Here is a 19455-nt window from a genome sequence, read left to right as displayed (position 1 = left end):
GCAGAGGTAGGAGTATCTCTAAGAGTTCAAGGCCACCCTGAGACTACATAGTGAATTCCAGCTCAGCCTGAGCTGGTGAGAAAAAACCAAAAATAAATAAATAAAAAATAATAAAATAGATGAAAATAAAACATTACAAATAAATAAACTTGTTTTTATTCCTATTACACTGTGCATGTTTATATGTGTATGTGTAGGTGTTCATAAATATGTGTATGCATATGTGTATGAACCTTGGGTATCATTCTTCAGGTGCAATCTTTTTTGTTTCTTTTGTTTTGTCAAGGTAGGAACAATACCTTTCTTTCTTTATTGTTTTACTTATTTATTTATTGGATACAGAGGGACAGAAAGGGGGAGAGAGAGAGAAAGAGCAAGAGAATGGATGCACTAGGGCCTCTAGCCACTGCAAATGATCCCCAAATGCATGTACCATGATGTGGGACCTGTAGAATCTAAACTGGGTCCTTAGGCTTCAAAGGCAAGCACCTTAACTACTAAGCCATTTCTCCAGCCCTATCATTCTTTTTTAAAATAAAACAGGTTCTCTCACTGGCCTGAAACTTAATAATTAGGCTAAGACTGGTGGGCAAGGAGCTCTAGGGATCTGCCAGTTTCTACCTCCTCAGTACAAGTGTGTACCAACCGTACCTGGCATTTTTATTTTTTATTTTAGAGAGACAAAGAATTGGCATGACAGGGCCTCAGACACTGAAATTGAGCTCCAAACACTTGCCTCACCTTCATGCCTCTGGCTTACATGAGATCTGGAGAGTTGAAATATGGGTGCTTAGGCTATGCAGGCAAGCGCGTTAACCACTAAGCCATCTCTCTAACCCCCTGCCATTTTTCTTTTGCTTATGTGTGTAATGTGATGTGTGAGTGGTGTATGTATGTGTATGTGCCCTTGTGGTATACCATACACTTGCCTGCAAAAGCCAGAGTAGAACATCAAGTAAGCTGCTACACTGCTCTTCCACTTACTTGTGTTTTGAGCAGGAGTCTCCTTTTACTAATCGTGAAGCTTGCCAGCTTCCAAAGGTTTTCAGGTCTCTGCCCCTCTGCAGAACTTGAGCTGTGTGCCCATATCCAGCTATTTTATGTGTAATCTGGAGAGGAGATCTGAACTGAGGATGTCTTAGGCTATGTCAGGCCCACATGCTTGTGAAGGAAGTGCACTTAACTGCTGAGCTTGTACCAGCCCATGACTGGTCTGAATTCATGTCCTTATGCTTGCAAGGTAAGCACTTTACCAATGGAGCTATCTCCTAGGCCCCTATCTTTCTTCATTTTTAAAAATTAATGTACAAAGCAATAGGTTTCATTATAGAATATTCACATTGTTTTTGTTGAATCCCCCTACTTTCTTTACTCTGATTCCTTTAGTCCCGGCACTTGGGAGGCTGAGGTAAGAGAATCATTGTGAATTTGAGGACAGCCTGGGCTACAGTGTCAGTCATTTCCAGGTCAGTCTAAACTAGAGAGAGAGAGAGAAAGACTCTGCCTCAAAAAAATAAATAAATAAATAAATAAAATAAAAATAAAAAGCCAACAGAGTGTTAGACCTAAGCAATACCACAGGCGTGTTTTCTAAAAACCACTTATTTCTTCCATAATACTTACCTGCTTTATAATTGATCACATATTTCCACACTTTGACATGCTGACATAATATTGTCTGGCATCATTTGCTACCTAACAAAAAACACTTCACACTTAATATTTGCACAAATACATGTAGGTCATTTAAATTTAAACTATAATATTTGGTTCGAGAATGGCAAGGCCCAATTTTCCTTGGGATTTATACAAGTTTTCAAATAACACATTAAAGTTAAAATGATAATTAAAAGTAAGTAAACCAATCCCACCAGACTAACCTAGTAAAATCATTAAAAAAATTTCTTTAGCCAGGCATGATAGCTTATGCCTCTAATCCCAGCATTTGGGAGGCAGAAGTAGGAGGATCACCATGAGTTCGAGGTCAACCTGAGACTACATAGTGAATTACAGGTCAGCCTGGGTTAGAGTAAGACCTTACCTCGGAAAAAAAAAAAAACAAAAAAAACTTTAAATTATAAGCCTTTATCCAGGCATGTCAGTGCATATCTTTAATCCCAGCAGATGGGAGGAAGAGGTTGGGGGACTGCTATGAGTTTGAGGCCAGCCTGGGATACAAAGTACATCCCAGGTCAGCCTGGGCTAGAGTGAGACCCTACCATGAAAAATCAAAAAATAATAGCTGGGAAATGGAACCAGCCTAGATTATGAGGGGATAATGAAGATGTGGCACATTTATACAATGAAGTTCTACTCAGCAGTAAAGAAAAATGAAGTTATGAAATTTGAAGGAAGATGGATGGATCTGGAAAGGATTATATTAAGTGAGGTAACCTAGGATCAGAAAGCCAAGCACCACATGTTCTCCCTCATATGTGGATCCTAGCTATAGATGATTGGGCTTCTGAGTGAGAAGAAAATACTCAGTAGAAGAGGCTAGTAAGTTAAAAAGGAGATAAAATGGGAAGAGAAAGGGAGGAGGGTACTTAATAGGTTGGTACTGTATATATGTAAGTAGAAGAATAGATTAATGGGGGTGAAAAGGCCCAAAGTGAGGTCAGGGGAAGAGATTGAGGAAAGGAAAGGTGTAGGGAGGGCTAATCAAAATCTAAGAGGATGCAAATAAATCATCTGGAATCCTCTGGTTTCGGACAATAGAACACTCAGGAGCCATAGATTGTTGTTAGAAAATTTTCAGTGCCAGGGATGGGATACCTCCAGGGAGTTGTTGGCCAGGGAGGTCCCTGATGCCCCCAAAACATTATAGGCCATTGCCGAGGCCCTTGGTTTCCCACCAGGAATAGATGGTAAGACCCTATTGCTGAAGACTTCACATACTTGGGCTTCAAGGCCACTGAGAAATCCTGCTGGAACTGAGCTGATAATCGCCTCCATGTAGACCAGCTGACAGAAAGCTGGAAGAAGCCATTCTACATGTAGTCAATGGGAGAAAGAGATACCACCAGTGAAGATACTCAACAGTGGATACTGCCAGCCTTATAATTGGCCAACCAGCCCAAATGAGCCAACGGGTGCAATAATGGCACGTCTGTCATGGTGGAAACCAACTGCCCTCTAATTGGACTGGAAGCCCGCTCCATGGGGGAAACATGTCCCTGATACTGAAAACTTAAAACAGGTGTAGTCATGAGCCCTAGGGGTGTAACATCTGCTGATGTCTGGAAAAATGTATATAGTATGCTTATCAAATGGCCCAGTAACCATTTCTCTTAATATTTCTCTTAATATTTATACCCTTATATTAATGCTACTCTCCCTTTGGGTAGAGAATCTTCTCTTTTCAGATGGCAGTGACCTTGGGATGACTCAGAAGGTATCATAGTGCTGGAAAGAAGTGACTGGAGTACCGAGTAACATCTCGATCACACCTTCCAAGTCTCAGGGTCTAATGTGGAAGAGATGGCAGAAAGAATGTAAGAGCCAAAGGAAAGGTAGGACTCCTTACAACGTGCTCCCCCTCCAGACACAAAATGGCCTGGATATCCATGACCTCACAGTGCCTGACACTACCTACACAAGACCATCACAAGAGGAGGGAAAGATCATGACATCAAAATAAAAGAGAAACTGATTAAGATGGGGAGGGGATATGATGGAGAATGGAATTTCAAAGGGGAAAGTGGGGGGGGGTATTACCATGGGATCCTTTTTATAATCATGGGAAATGTTAATAAAAATTGAGAAAAAATACCTAGTGTTTTAGAAATAATAGTAACATCACCATAAACAGCAAAATTAAAGGATCTATAGTAACTGGACTAATTTTTTGAAAAAAGAAAAATCAAAAAACAAAACAAAACAAATTATAAGCCTCTAATTCAAATTCCTTAAGTGACAATACATTTGTAATAAAAATTAAAAAAATAGGTGTGGTGGCGCACGCATTTAAACCCAGCACTTGGGAGGCAGAGGTAGGAGGATCACTGTAAGTTCAAGGCCACCCTGAGACTACATAGTGAATTCCAGGTCAACCTGTGCTAGAGTGAAACCCTACCTCGAAAAACCAAAAAAAAAAAATTTTTTTTAATTGAAAAATACTGAATTACTCATGAAGAAAAATTTAGTGACTGTTGTCAAGATACCAATGCAAGGCATGATGTGGTAACACATGCTTTTAATCCCAGTATTCAAAGGCTAAAAAGTAGGAGGAACACCATTAATCTGAGGCCAGACAAGGATATAAAGTTCCAAGAAAACATGGGCTAGAATCAGACCCTGCTTCAAAGAACAACAACAACAAACAAACAAATAAATAAATATATAAACAAAAGCACACTGCAGAAACTCCTCCCATTTACCTTCTTTAATGCTTTTACTAGATCTGCATAATCGCCTGATTCCAGTTTGGGGTTTTTCACTAGTACTTCTACAGCCTCCAGGGCTTCTTTTCTCTCTTGCCATTTTTTTGCTTCCTGAAATATAGAATATAAATCACTTGTAGAACATATAACAAAGCAAAATAAAATTACTTCTTATACTCAAATAATTCAAAGATTTAATTTCAGATGAGATCGGGCATGTTCAGGGTGGCATGGCCGTAGACTCAAAAGACTTAATTTCTGAAACTTTTTCCAAGGTTAGTTAAAAAACAAAAACTGTAAAAATAGGCAATTAGAGTATTTTGTTTATAGAACTTGTATTCCAAATGAAAGGTATTTTCATAGCCCTAAAATAGCAAAATCAAACAGAAGGCCACTGTTTTTCATTTCATTTCCTGTTATTAAACAAGCATCAAATAAAATATCAGAACAGGGCTGGGGAGATGATTCAGTGGTTCTTATAGTTACCTTCTTGTTGTTGGGACACCACCTAACTAAAAGCAGCTAATGGGAGGTAAGTTTTTTATTTTGGTTTATAGTCTGAGAGGAAGCTCATTTATGGAAGAGGATAGCATGACATGAGCAGAATCTGGACCTCACCTCTGCCATGGCAGGTGGAAATAGCAGCAGGAGACTGAGCTGAGCTCTACCATGTGGGAGCTGGCTAAAATACCCTTTTAAGCCCATCCCCAGCAATACACCTCCTTCAACAAGGCTCCACCTCCCAAACTATCACAATCTGAGGACCAAGTATTCAAAGCACATGTGTTTATGGGGGACATCTGACTCAAGCCACTACATTCCACCACTAGGCCCCATAAACTGATGACCACCCATTATGTAAAGTGCAATGCATCTGGCTTTTTTTTTTTTTTTTTTACATGGGTTCTAGAGTCTGAAGTCAAGTTATGTTTCATGACAAGGTCTTTTCTTTATCCACTGAACCATCTCCCAGTCCAAGATACTTTTTTTTTTAAAAATTATTTATTTATTTATTTATTTGAGAGCGATAGACACAGAGAGAAAGACAGATAGAGGGAGAGAGAGAGAATGGGCGCGCCAGGGCTTCCAGCCTCTGCAAACGAACTCCAGACGCGTGCGCCCCCTTGTGCATCTGGCTAACGTGGGACCTGGGGAACCGAGCCTCGCACCGGGGTCCTTAGGCTTCACAGGCAAGCGCTTAACCGCTAAGCCATCTCTCCAGCCCCCAAGATACTTTTTGTACCCTTGTTTGTAAGCCAGATGTGGTGACTCACAACTATAATTCTAGTACTTTAGCTAAGGTAGGATTGCCATGAGAGTGAGGCCAGCCTGGGCTACAGAATGAGTTCCAGGTTAACCTGGGGTAGAGTGAGACACTGCCTCAAAAAAAAAAAAAAAAAAAAAAATTCCTGGCTAGGAGATTGCTCAGCAGTTAAAGGCACTTCCTTGCACAGCCTTCTGGCCCAGGCTTAATTCACCAGAAACCACATAAAGCCAGATGAACAAAATAGGACATGAATCTGTAGTTGGTTTGTAGTTACAAAAAGCCCTGGTGCATCCTCTGCCCCATTGCTCTCAAATAAATAAATAAAAGATTGGCCAGGGCTGGAGAGATGGCTTAGTGGTTAAGCACTTGCCTATGAAGGCTAAGGACCCCGGTTTGAGGCTCGATTTCCCAGGACCCATGTAAGCCAGATGCACAAGGTGGCACATGCATCTGGAGTTCGGTTGCAATGGCTGGATGGAGGCCCTGGCGTGACTATTCTCTTATTTTTTCTCTCTGCCTCTTTCTCTCTCTGTCAGTTGCTCTCAAATAAATAAATCACATAAATAAACAAACAAAACATTTAAAATACATATATATATTGGCCAGGTGTGGCGGCACATGCCTTTAATCCCAGCACTTGGGAGGCAGAGGTAGGGGGATCAATGAGTTCAAGGTCAGCCTGGGACTACAGTTATAGTGTAAGATCCAGGTCAGACTGGGCTACAGGAAAACCCTACCTCAAACAACAACAACAACAAAAAGTTGTTGTTTTTTTTTTAAATTGGGCTGGAGAAATGTTTTATAGTGAATTCCAGGTCAGTCAAGGTTGGAGCAAGACACTATCTTTGGGGAAAAAAAAATAAAAAGAGAGATATTTAAAGGTAGGGCTTGGGAGATGGCACAATGGTTAAAGACACTTTCTTCCAAAGCCTGACAGCCTGGGTTTGACTCCTTAGTGCCAACAGAAAGCCAGATGTACTAAGTGGGAAATATATTCAAGTTTTTTTTTTGCAGTGGCACGAGACCCTGGCCTATCCCAGATACTGCCTGCCTCTCTCTCTCTTGCAAATAAATAAGTAAATAAAATTTTTTTGGATGTAGGGTAAGCTGGCTGTGGGTCTCAGGGTGGCCTTGAACTCATGGCAATCCTCCTGCTTCTGTCTCCCGACAACTGGGATTAAAGGTATATGCTGGAGATATGGCTCAGCAGTTAATGATACTTGACTGGAAAGCATGGGGGACTGGTTTCAATTGCTCAATACCTATATAAGACACAGAGACTGGCATTTATCTGGAGTTCATTTCAGCAGCAGGAAGTTCTGATGTGTACATATTCATATATACACTCTCTCACTCTTTCAAATAAATATATTTTTATTTATTTGAGAAAGAGACAGAAATAAGGAGGTAGAGAGACAGAGAGAGAGAGAATGGGCATGCCAGGGTCTCTAGCCACTGCAAATGAACTCCAGATGCATGCTCCCCCTTACGCATATGGCTTACATGGGTCTAAGCCATTTCTCCAGCCCTCAAATAAATATTTTAAAAAATTGTTCTGATTTCTGACACGATGTATTAAAAAAGAGAAAAAAGTGTGCCCAGGGCTGGAGAGATGCCTTAGCAGTTAAAGTGCTTGTCTGTGAAGCCTAAGGACCCAAGCTGGATTACCCAGCATCCATATTAGCCAGAAACACAACGTGACACATGTATTTGGAGTTAATTTGCTATGGCTATAAGCCTTGGTATGCCTATTCATTCTCTCTCTCAAATGAATAAATAAATAAAACTTTTTTAAACATGTGTCAAAATAGTTGTATATACATAGCAACATAGTTAGAAATAGGAGGCAACCAAACAAAGGCTCAGCAGAGCATCCTCTAACTTTTCCTGTGTATAATTTAAAACAAAATAAATGAGGGCAGCCGGGCATTGTGACACACACCTTTAATCACAGCACTCGAGAGGCAGAGGTAGGAGGATCACCATGAGTTTGAGGCCACCCTGAGACTATATAGTGAATTCCAGGTCAGCTTGGGCCTGAGCGAGACCCCACCTTGATTAACCAAAAAATGTGGGCTGGTGAGAAGGCTTAGCAGTTAAGGCATTTGCCTGCAAAGCTAAAGGATCCAGGTTCAATTCCCTAACACCCATGTAAGCCAGATGCACAAGGAGGCACATGCATCTAAAGTTCATTGCAGTGGTTGAAAATCCTGGCGTGCCTATTCTCTCTCTCTCTCAAATAAATAATAAAATTAATAGTAAAATTAAAATAAAAAAATCTAAAAAGTAAAATAAAATAAATGATCAAAGAGGGAAGTGGGGGAGGGTAGGTTAAAAAATTAAAAATAAAGCTGGGCGTGTTGGTGCACGCCTTTAATCCTAGCACTCGGGAGGCAGAGGTAGGAGGATCGCCATGAGTTCAAGGCCACCCTGAGACTACAGAGTTAATTCCAGGTCAGCCTGGACCAGAGTGAGACCCTTCCTCAAAAAACCAAAAAATCCTTTAATCCCAGCACTCGGGAGGCAGAGGTAGGAGGATTGCCGTGAGTTCAAGGCCACCCTGAGACTCCATAGTGAATTCCAGGTCAGCCTGGACAAGAGTGAGACCCTACCTCGAAAAACCAAAAAAAAAAAAAAATAAAAAATAAAAACCAAAAAATAAATAATAAAAAAAAAATAAAAATAAATAAATAAAATGAGTCACATGCACAAAGTAGCACATGCATCTGAAGTTTGTTTGTAGTGGCTAGCGACCCTGTTGCAACCAGTCTCTCCCTGTCTCCTTGCAAATAAAGAAATAAAATATTGCTGGGCGTGGTGGCACACACCTTCAATCCCAGCACTTAGGAGGCAGAGGTAGGAGGACTGCTCTGAGTTTGAGGCCATCCTGAGGCTACATAGTGAATTCCAGGTCAGCCTGAGTTACAGTGAGACCCTGCCTTGAAAAACCAAAAAACAAGAAAAGAAAAAACTATTTTAAAATAAAACAAATTAAATTTAAGCATTACTTACAATTTTGTCATAAAAGTCTTTGGGAAGTTTGGAAAGTATTTCCACCGTTTCTAAAAGCTCATATGCATCTATCTGTGGTACCTCATCACCATCATCACCACCTTTGAGGAGAAAAACAAAACAGATCTTAAAAACAAAATAGTTTTACATATCATTTATCTCTCCTTTTATATACCTGGTGAAACCTTAGAAAAGGACTGGAGTAGCCAAGCATGGTGGCGCACACTTTTAATCCCAACACTCAGGAGGCAGAGGTAGGAGGATCGTCATGAGTTTAAGGCCACCCACCCTAAGAATACGGAGTGAATTCCAGGTCAGCCTGGGCTAGAGTGAAAACCTAGCTCGAAAAGCCAAAAAAAAGAAAAAAGTGCCATAGCCAACTTACTTTACTCAAAGAAGTTCTTCAAAATATACCTAGTGAACATAAATTCTGTGGCAGTGTTAGTTCTCACTACTTTTTACAAAAACTATTGTTTAACTCACCTCCCTCAGCATCTCCTCCAGCAGACTGTTGCTGTTCCAATTTAGCTTCTAATTCTTGCTGAGAACGTAGAAACCTACTTGGTTTAGGGATACCCGTTGGCAATTTGACCCATTCTTCTTCTAGTTCTTTTAACTGCAATTATTATTATAAAATATTTTAAAACTTATTTAGTCTACCATTAGAGTAAATTAAAATTAAGATCTACCATTAAAACAATTTTTAATGGTTTAAGATTTATTTTTATTTTATTTACTAGAAACAAGAGAAAGAGAGAGAGAGAGAGAGTAAAAATGGGCATGCCAGAGCCTGTAGCCACTGTAAAAGAACTCCAGATGCATGTACCATCATGTGCATCTGGCTTACACAGGACCTGGATAATTGAACCTGGGTCCTTAGCCTTCACAGGCAAGCACCTTAACTGCTAAGCCCACTCTCCAGCCCAGAACACAATATTTTTATTCAATGATCTATACATATACATTAGACTCACTTTCTGCTCATGTAGCTCTGGGTAAACAAGAACAGATAAAATTTAAATTGTATTGCTGAGCATGGTGGCACATGCCTTTAATCCCCGCACTTGGGAGGCAGAGGAAGGAGGATTATCATGAGTTCAAGGCCAGCCTGAGACTACACAGTCTTGAACTCTAGGTCAGCCTGGACTAGAATGAAACCCTACTATGAAAAACCAAAAAAAAAAAAAAAAAAAAAAAGAAAGACTTAAATTGTATCTATTTTGTAGCATAAATCAGATCCATTAACATTTACTACACTGAAGACATATGTCTAAGCACAAAGAAAGAATAAATAAAATCCACTTTTTTGGATAAAGGGCCCTTTTAAAGTTTTATAGATTTAATACTAGCAAGACTGGGTATGTAAGCAAGTAACAGAATATTTGCCTAGTATGTGCAAAACTCTGGGCTTCATCCTAACACTGCCAAAATATTCATAAATAAAACTAAAAGAAGTTAACATATGCATACTGGAATCATTGAAAGTATGGTACTTAATTTGAGGGAACAAAGTAACAGCAGAGCGAGTATATGCTCAGGAAAGTCAACCAATTTCAAAACTGAAAATAAAAAATAACCATAAGGGCAGAGTATCAACAATCCAAGAAGAGAACACATGCAAAGACAGCCACAGAAGTTTGTACCTCACCTGAACTGAATTTATATTTTGTAATGGGTGTCTCAGGGCATCCCGAATCCATCTGTAAATCTCTATAGCAATTAGTTTGGCTTCATCTCGAACAGGCTTATCTCGAGACTCAAAGAGTTTTGGCAACACTTTGATAATTGGCTTAAGCAAGATGATTTTAGAACCAAATTCACTAGAAGTGAAAAATCATGGGAAAAAAAAAAGTCAACATGCCTTTGGAATGGTATGTATAGCTCTACACCATACATTAATAGTTGGTTTGTGTTTCTTCAAGGTAGCAAAAGGAATTCAGAAATATATATATATATATATATATACACATACATACATACATACATACATGCTTAGGCATTGTTCTACATTAGTGTAGAGCCCAAAATAATCTTAACATTTTTAAACTTTTTTTGTTTTGTTTTGTTTTTTTGTTTTACAAGGTAGGGTCTTGCCCTAGCTCAGACTGACCTGAAATTCACTATGTAGTCTCAGGGTGGCCTTGAACTCATGGCGATCCTCTTACCTCAGTCTCCCGAGTGCTGGGATTAAAGGCATGCACCACCACATCCAGCATTTAAAACTAACTTTCCGATAACCAAAGAATAATTCAAACCTACAAAGGACAAACCTATATAGTACCTAAAACATGTGTACATACATGTGTTTATACATATAGAAGCTTAAAACACAAATTGGTAAATAAGTTCATAAATATTTATGTTGTGAACTCTAAAAAAAATTTTGCCTCCTTCCTTCCTTTCTTTCCTTCCCCTCCCTCCTTTCTCATTGTAGCCCAGGCTAACTAATCTGGAACTCATTCTGAAGCTCAGATTAGATTTGAATTCACAGCAATCCTCCCACCTCAGCCTCCCATGTGCTAGGCTACAGTGAGATCCTGTTTAAAAAAAATAAGGGCTGGAGAGATGGCTTTTTTTCCCCCAAATTTTTATTAACAACTTCTATGATTATAAAAAATGCCCCATGGTAATACCCCCCCCACACTTTCCCCTTTGAACCTCCATTCTCTGTCGTATCCCCTCCCCATCTCAATCAGGCTGTCTTTTAATTTTGATGTTATGATTTTTTCCTCATCTTTGATGGTCTTGGGCAGGTAGTGTCAGGCACTGTGAGGTCATGGATATCCAGGCCATTTTATGTCTGAAAGGAGCACGTTGTGTTGAGTCCTATCCTTCCTTTGGCTTTTACATTCTTTCCACCATCTCTTCTGCATTAGACCCCTGAGCCTTGGAAGGTGTGATAGAGATCCTGCAGTACTGAGCACTGCAGTCCCTTCTTTCCAGCACCATGATACCTTCTAAGTCATCCCAAGGTCACTGAGATGGCTTGATTTTAAGGCACTTGCCTGCAAAGCCTAGTAATCGAGGTTCAATTCACCCATACCCATGTAAAGCCAGACACACAAAGTAGCTCATGCATCTGGAGTTCTTCTATAAGGACTAGAGGACCTGGTAGTACACACCTTTAATCCCAGCACTAGGGAGGCAGAGGTAGGAGGATTGCCATGAATTTACAACCAGCCTGAGACTATAGAGTGAATTACTGGTCAGCCTGGGCTAGAGTGAGACCCTACCTTGAAAAGCCTAACTAATTAAATAAATAAAATCTTAGCAGAGCATGGTGGCACATGCATTTAATTCCAGCACTTGGGAGGCAGAGGTAGGTGGACTGCGAGGAGTTTGAGGCCACCCTGAGACTACATAGCGAATTCCAGGTCAGCCTGGGCTAGAGCAAGACCCTACCTCAAAAAAACAAAACAAAAAGTAATAATAATAATAAATAAATAATCTTGGGCTGGAAAGAGGGCTTAGTGGTTAAGGCGCATGCCTGCAAAGCCAAAGGACCCAGGTTCAATTCCCCAGGAACCACGTAAGCCAGATGCACAAGGTGGCACATGTGTCTGGAGTTCGTTTGCAGTGGCTGGAGGCCCTGGCGTTACCACTGATCTCTCTCTCTACCTATCTATCTATCTAATAAATAAATAAAAACATTTTTAAAGAACTTAAAAAAAATCTCTTAATCAGAGCTGAAAATAATTTGTCTAATTCAGTATTCCATAGCAAATTTCAGTCACTTGTTCCTAAAAGAAATCTCATTCATAAAGAATTAACTTCAAAGGACTAAAAATAAAGTTATTTAAGTTATTTTTGATACATTGTTGCTTTTGTTTAACAGGCAGATAGCTATTTATTTTACTTTTATTATACCAAAAAGGCACCTAACTAAAGATCTGTTCTACCCAACAAACTGTCTTTACAAACCAATATAAGTCTATACTTGAGAACAGGAAGAGGAAAACTGCTTAAGTTCCTTTTCTACCAGAAACCAATTCTCAAACAAAACAGAAGCACTCCCTGCTCATTTTCATGAAAAGGATTTAGGGAAAGTCACTATACAACACTTGAAGTTTAAAATTACTCAATGCTTAAGAAATGACTTATCCCGTGCATGGTGGTGCATGCCTTTAATCCCAGCACTTGGGAGGCAGAGGTAGGAGGATCGCCATGAGTTCAAGGCCACCCTGAGACTACAGAGTTAATTCCAGGTCAGCCTGGACCAGAGTGAGACCCTACCTCGAAAAACCAAAAAAATAAAAATAAAAATAAATAAATAAATAAATAAAAAATAAATGACTTTACTTTGTCCAGATAATGTTCTTGGTTGCTTTGGTGTACCAATTCAACAGTTCCTATTTCTGTTTAAACCAGCTGACATACTTGAGTTAAGAGGTCGTCTTACCTTAAGGCTTTCCTTAGCGTTTCTATACAGGCCACTATGATCTTTGGGTTCTTATTATCCAGGCCTTTTAGGAGCTCCTCTTGCACAGATTCTCCTTTCTCAATCTCTATGTACATGAGACAAATCTCTATGCCCAGCTCCTTGGCTTTGGCTTTAGGTTGGTTGAACACTTTACTTACAACACCTGACACAACTTCTCCCGTAGTTCTGTAACATAAACACATCACCACCATATGCCAAAAAACACACTTTAATAATAAGTTAGAGAAAGGTCATGAAAGGGAGTGTAAGGGCAAGGGAGATAGATGGCTGAGTGATTAAAGGTTCTTGCTTGTCTGTTGTCTGGGATTCAATTCCCCAGGGCTCAAAGAAAGCCAGATGCACAGATTGGTGCATGTATCTGAAGTTTTTCTGCAATAGCAGGAGGCCTGGCATGCCTATTTGCTCTCTCTAAAAAGATAAATAAATAATTAAACAGGGCTGGAGACACAGCTTAGAGGTTAAGGTGTTTGTCTGTGAAGCCGAAGGACCCAGGTTCCATTCCCAGTACCCATGTCAGCCAGATACACAGGGTAGCACATGTGTCTGAAGTTCGTTTGCAGTGGTTAGAGGCCCTGGTGTGACCATTCTATCTGCCTCTCTCTTTCAAAATAAATAAATATATAAATAAATTACATTAAAAATAAATCAGGTAGGTAATAGTTTTAGGCTGGGCATGGTGGTGCACACCTTTAATTCCAGCACTCTGGAGGCAGAGGTAGGAGGATCACTGTAGCCTAGGGCTACAGAGTGAGTTCCAGGTCAGACTGGGCTAGAGGGATGCCACAACAACAACAAAGAAAAACACCAAAAAAACACCTTCTGTCAAAAATAAACACTTGGGAGTAAACAGTCTCTAATATATATATTTTTTAAAGGTGCGTACCACCATGCCCAGCTAAAGCTAGTTTTTTTAAAATATATACATATATATATATTTTTTTTTTATTTGAGAGAGAGAAAGAGGGAGAGAATGGGCGTGTCAGGGCCTCCAGGCACTGCAAACGAACTCCAGATGCATGTGCCCCCTTGTGCATTTGGCTTAGATGGGTTTTGGAGAGTCGAACAGGGATCCTTTAGCTTTGCAGGCAAATGACTTAACTGCTAAGCCAACTCTCCAGCTGTCTGTAGTATTTTTTTCTTTCCTTGGTGGTATGAGGAACTGGTCCCAGGGCATTGCACATACTAGGCAAGTTCTTACCTGTGAGCTACATCCCCAGTTCATAATTTTTGTTTCATGTATATGTGCAGTTGAATGTGCATATGTGTGTGTGGAGGCCAGAGCTTGATGTCAGGTGTCTTCATTGATTATTCTCCACCTTACCTACCCAGGCAAGGTCTTTCACTTGAATCCAGGGCTTGCCAATTCTACTAGTCTTGCTAGCCAGCTTGTTCCAGAGAACTCTCTCTGCCTCTAAAGCACTACGGTTACAGGTAAGATTCCACACCAGTGCAGCATGTACGTATAGGTGCTGGGGATCTGTACTCTGGGCCTCATTCTTACACAGCAAGCACTTTATTCACTAATCCATCTCCCCAGCCATTCACCTTATTTTCTGGGACAGGATTTCTCAATGAAACTTAGGCACTTGCTTACAAAAGTCTATTTTACAGGGCTGGAGAGATGGCTTAGTGGCTAAGCACTTGCCTGTGAAGCCTAAGGACCCCGGTTCAATGCTCGATTCCCCAGGACCCACGTAAGCCAGATGCACAAAGGGGCAGCATGCATCTAGAGTTCGTTTGCAGAGGCTGGAGGCCCTGGCACACCCATTCATTGTCTTTATCTGCCTCTTTCTCTGTCTGTTGCTCCCAAATAAATAAATAAAAATACCAAAAAAAAAAAAGCATATTTTACAAAGCTCACCAAACTCCAGGGAGGCTTCTTCTGTCTCCCCATAACTGGGATTACAGATATGCATGATACTCCTGACTTTTTCATTGCTGTTGTTTTAGAGGTACCATCTCTCTCTCTAGTCCAGGCTGACCTGGAATTCACTATATAGTCTCAGGGTGGCCCTGAACTCCTGGCAATCCTCCTACCTCTGTCTCCCAAGTGCTGGAATTAAAGGCATGTGCCACCACTCCCGGCCTAGACTCCAGACTTTCATGTAGGTGGTGGGGATCCAAACTCAGTTCCTCACATTTATGCAGCAAGGACTTTACCAGCTAAGCCATCACTCCAACCTCCAAAGTTTCTAATCCCTAAATTTATACTCAAGTAATATAAAAAGAAAGGTTAACACAATCCACAAATATACAAGGTATACCATATTTTCAGTTTATAAATGCAGAAAATTTAAACAAGAAAGCAAAATTTTCTTGAAATCTATACTACCCAAAGAAAACTACTTTCAACATTTTAGTATCTCTAAAGCATGTGTTTGTGTATTTCTTACACATGGATATAAGAAAAAATGTGTATTCTTAGGCCTGGGAAGATGGCTCAATGGTTATAAGAGCTTTCTTAGAAAAGTATATTTTACAAAATAAGATTACATGCTGGGGCTGCAACTCAATTTATAGTGTTTGCCTAGCATGCACAATGCCCTGGGTTCAATCACTTATACATTAATCACGCATGGTGGCACATACTTGCAATCTCAGCATTCAGGAGGTAGAAATAAGAAGTTTAGACTCATCCTTGGCTACACAGTGAGTTGAGACCAGCCTGGGCTACATGACACTCTGCTGCCTCCTGGCTCCCCACCCAAAAAGTTAATAAGATTACAGAGTCCTGGCTTTTATTGATGTTGGTGTTGTCCTTTTGGATTTTTTCAAGGTAGGGCCTTACTCTAGTCCAGCCTGACCTGGAATTCATTCTGCAATCCAGGCTGGCCTTGAACACACAGAGATCTTAACTCTACTTCCCAAGTGCTGGGATTAAGGTCATGTACCACCATGCTGAGCTGAGTACTTCCTTCTTGAAAAATTGAAGTCATTCTAAACATTTCTTAGGACAAGAGAAATTTTTTACACTACAGAATACATATGTACTTCACACACTGGCCTTTTAAAATTTTATTATTTTTTTAATGACAGAAAGAGAGAGAGAAAAAAAATATGTGCACCAGGGCCTCCAACAGCTGCAATCAAACACGTGTGCCACCTTGTGCGCATGTGCGACCTTGCGTTACCTTGTACCTCTGGCTTAAATGGGACCTAGAGAGTTGAATGTGGCTCCTTAAGCTTCAAAAGCAAGTACCTTAGTCGCTAAGCCATCTCTCTAGCCTGACATGTACTTTTTAAAAAGCAATTAGTTTTGAGCTGGGCATGGTGGCACATGTCTTTAATCCCAGCACTTGGGAGGCAGAGGTAGAAGGATTGCTGTGAGCTCGAGGCCACCTTGAGACTACAAAGTTAATTTCAGGTCATCCTGTACCAAAGTGAGACCCTACCTCAAAAAACAAAAGAAAAAAAATATTTTTATGAGCCAGGCATGGTGGCGTATGCCTTTAATCCCAGCACTTGGGAGGCAGAGGTAGGAGGATTGCTGTGAGCTCGAGGCCACCCTGAGACTCCATAGTGAATTCCAGGTCAGCCTGGGCTAGACCCTACTAAGTCTCAGAGTAGCCTCGAACTCACAAAAGTCCTCCTACTCTGCCTCCCAAATGTTGGGATTAAAGGCGTGCGCCACCATGCCCGGCAAAAAAAAAAAATTTTTTTAAATAGATATGTACATACTTAGTACATTAACAACGTTGCTACCATCCTTTCCCTCATCCCTGCCCCTATTCAGAAGAGGCCCCTCTGTTGGGGATGTAGGTCAATCTTATGGGAATTGTGGGTCATGCATTTTGGGGGCAACAGTCAGTTATGTGAGGAGAGGCAATGTCTCTGTGCATAATGTTCCAATTTGTGACTCTAACAATCTTTCTGACCCATCTTCTGCAAAATTCCAACCTATGTTGGCAGCATTTTAAGTCTACTTCAGTTACGGGCTCTTTGGAGCCTCTGGATCTCTGCTTTGGTAGGAGTTGAGTATGCTCAGTGCCTGTCTCCTTCACCCTTGTGCTGATATCAGCTTTACTGAGAAAGTAGCACTCTTGCTCATTTCCCCAGTTCTTCTGTGGTTTCATCTGGGGTCAGGGTAAAGTGCGCTGGGTCATTTATCTCCTCAGGTCCTGCTCCCATTCCATGCTGTGCCTCCCCACACAACCAGGCACATCCTCCAGCACAGGAAACTGGGCTCAGGAAAATGGTAGGACCCAAGAAACAGGGATCTGGCCTACTCACTCCATGCTTAGTGGTTAAGGCACTTGCCTGCAAAACCTAAGGACCCAGGTTCAATTCCCCAGGACCCGCGTAAGCGATATGCACAAGGTGGCACATACATCTGGAGTGCGTTTGCAGTGGCTGAAGGCCCTGTCGTGCACCCCACTGCTTCTTTTTCTCTCTGTCTCCCTAATAACTAAATAAAATTTAAAAAAAATGTTTTTGTATATTCTTATTTGAGAGTGACAGAGAGAGAGAGAGAGAGAGAGAGAGAGAAAGAAACAGGCAGAGAAAGAGAAAATGGACGCACCAGGGCTTCCAGTCACTACAGACGAACTCCAGATGCGTGCGGCCCCTTGTGCATCTAGCTAACGTGGGTTCTGGGGAATCAAGCCTCGAACTGGGGTCCTTAGGCTTCACAGGCAAGTGCTGAATCGCTAAGCCATCTCTCCAGCCCAAAATTAAAAAGTTTTTAAAAATACTTCATCAAGTCCTGAGTAAAATTTATAATATTTCTGTATCTTTGGTGCTTTCAATTTCTTATTAAATAAAACCTACTTAAATGGAAAAAAAAAACTGGAGAAGCTAAATGAGTTGGGATTATCTGAAGCACTTGTTGAAAATCAGTTTCTGATATCAGAATAAAAATGTAATGGTTTTACTAACAGTGATGGTTAACTGAATATCTAATTAATGATGATGATATTCACTAGTATGATTTTTTTTTCTTGTTGTTTTTTTTTTTTTCAAGGTAGGGTCTCACTCTAGCCCAGGCTGACCTGGAATTCACTCTGTAGTCCCAGGCTGGACTCACACTCACAGTGATCCTCCTACCTTTGCCTCCTGAGTACTGGGAATAAAGGCGTGTGCCACCACACCTGGCTTACTGATATGCTTTCTGAAGTAAATATATCTTCTTGTGTATAATTAAGGGTCCCAACTTTTCATGTGCGGAATGCCCTACAATGATATATAGGTAAGAGTTAGAAAGATCAGGTAATAAGATACAGAAAAGGGGTTGAGTGGAAACTAATCCATAACTCAAGTCAAACAGGTCATAAATTACAGATTTTTCAGTTATCACTCCCTGCTCCAAGAGATAAAACGAAAAGAATCACAAAGATGTGTGTCTAGCCAGGCGTGGTGGCGCATGCCTTTAATCCCAGCACTCGGGAGGCAGAGGTAGGAAGATCACTGTGAGTTCAAGGCCACCCTGAGACTACATAGTGAATTCCAGGTCAGCCTGACCTAATGTGAGCCCTGACCTCGGAAAACCAAGAAAAAAAGATGTGTGTCTAAGATCACCTCGCTATAAATCTTTGTAGCAATTTATTTTTTGTAATGCCCAAATATCTTCAATGAGGTTCTGATACTTCCTTTGCTGATAATCTTAGTTTCTTCTAATGGTTACTGGAGTTATCCTTTTAGAGCTGTGAAGATAGCTCAGTTGGTAATGTACTTGTTTTGCAAGCATGAGGACTTGAGTTTGATCCCCAGAACCTACATTTAAAAAAAGGGAAAAAAAGCTGGGCGTGGTGACACACACCTTTAATTCCAACACTTGGGAGGCAAAGGTAGGAGGATTGCCATGAGTTCGAAACTACCCTAAGACTCCATAGTGATTTTCAGGTCAGCCTGGGCTAGAATGAGACCTTACCTCGAAAAACAAAACAAAACAAAACAAAAAACAGGTGTGAAGCCGGGCATGGTGGCACATGCCTTTAATCCCAGTGCTCAGGAGGCAGAGATAGGTAGGAGGATCACCATGAGTTCGAGGCCACCTTGAGACTACATAGTGAATTCCAGGTCAGTCTGGGCTCAAGCAAGACCCTATCCTGAAAAACAAAACAGAACAACAACAACAACAACAACAAAAAGCGTTTATAATCCCACAGCTAGGGAGGTAGAGAAAGGCAGATCCCTTTAGACTCTACTCATATTCTCTCACAGTGTCTCAATACTTTCATTGTCTTTACTCAGTCTAAATAGAGCCTGAGATCTCTTAAAAAAAAAAAATTAAACTTCAGATCTTAAGTTTTTTCCTTAAGAGTTAATGAGCAACTAGAGTCTAAAATTGTTGGGCTGAAGCGATGGCCTAGAAGGTAAGGCACTCGCCAGCAAAGCCAAAGGTCCCAGGTTCAATT

At 40.7% G+C, this 19455-nt stretch overlaps 1 protein-coding gene across 1 annotated transcript in view; it reads right to left on the bottom strand.

Annotated features, from left to right (window-relative positions):
* Ckap5 (cytoskeleton associated protein 5) overlaps positions 1-19455 on the bottom strand; it is a 150870-nt gene that overhangs the window by 94125 nt on the left and 37290 nt on the right. Inside the window, exons 4-8 of the mRNA XM_004657215.2 lie at positions 13061-13267; positions 10310-10481; positions 9145-9277; positions 8662-8762; positions 4380-4493 (exon numbers count right to left, since the gene is read on the bottom strand). Coding sequence (XP_004657272.2) covers positions 4380-4493; positions 8662-8762; positions 9145-9277; positions 10310-10481; positions 13061-13267 — 727 coding nt within the window. The remainder of the gene's footprint in view (positions 1-4379; positions 4494-8661; positions 8763-9144; positions 9278-10309; positions 10482-13060; positions 13268-19455) is intronic.

Source organism: Jaculus jaculus, chromosome 1 (genome assembly GCF_020740685.1).
Source record: "Jaculus jaculus isolate mJacJac1 chromosome 1, mJacJac1.mat.Y.cur, whole genome shotgun sequence".
NCBI classification, from domain to species: Eukaryota; Metazoa; Chordata; class Mammalia; order Rodentia; family Dipodidae; genus Jaculus; species Jaculus jaculus.
This window is presented reverse-complemented; position numbering and strand designations above follow the sequence as displayed.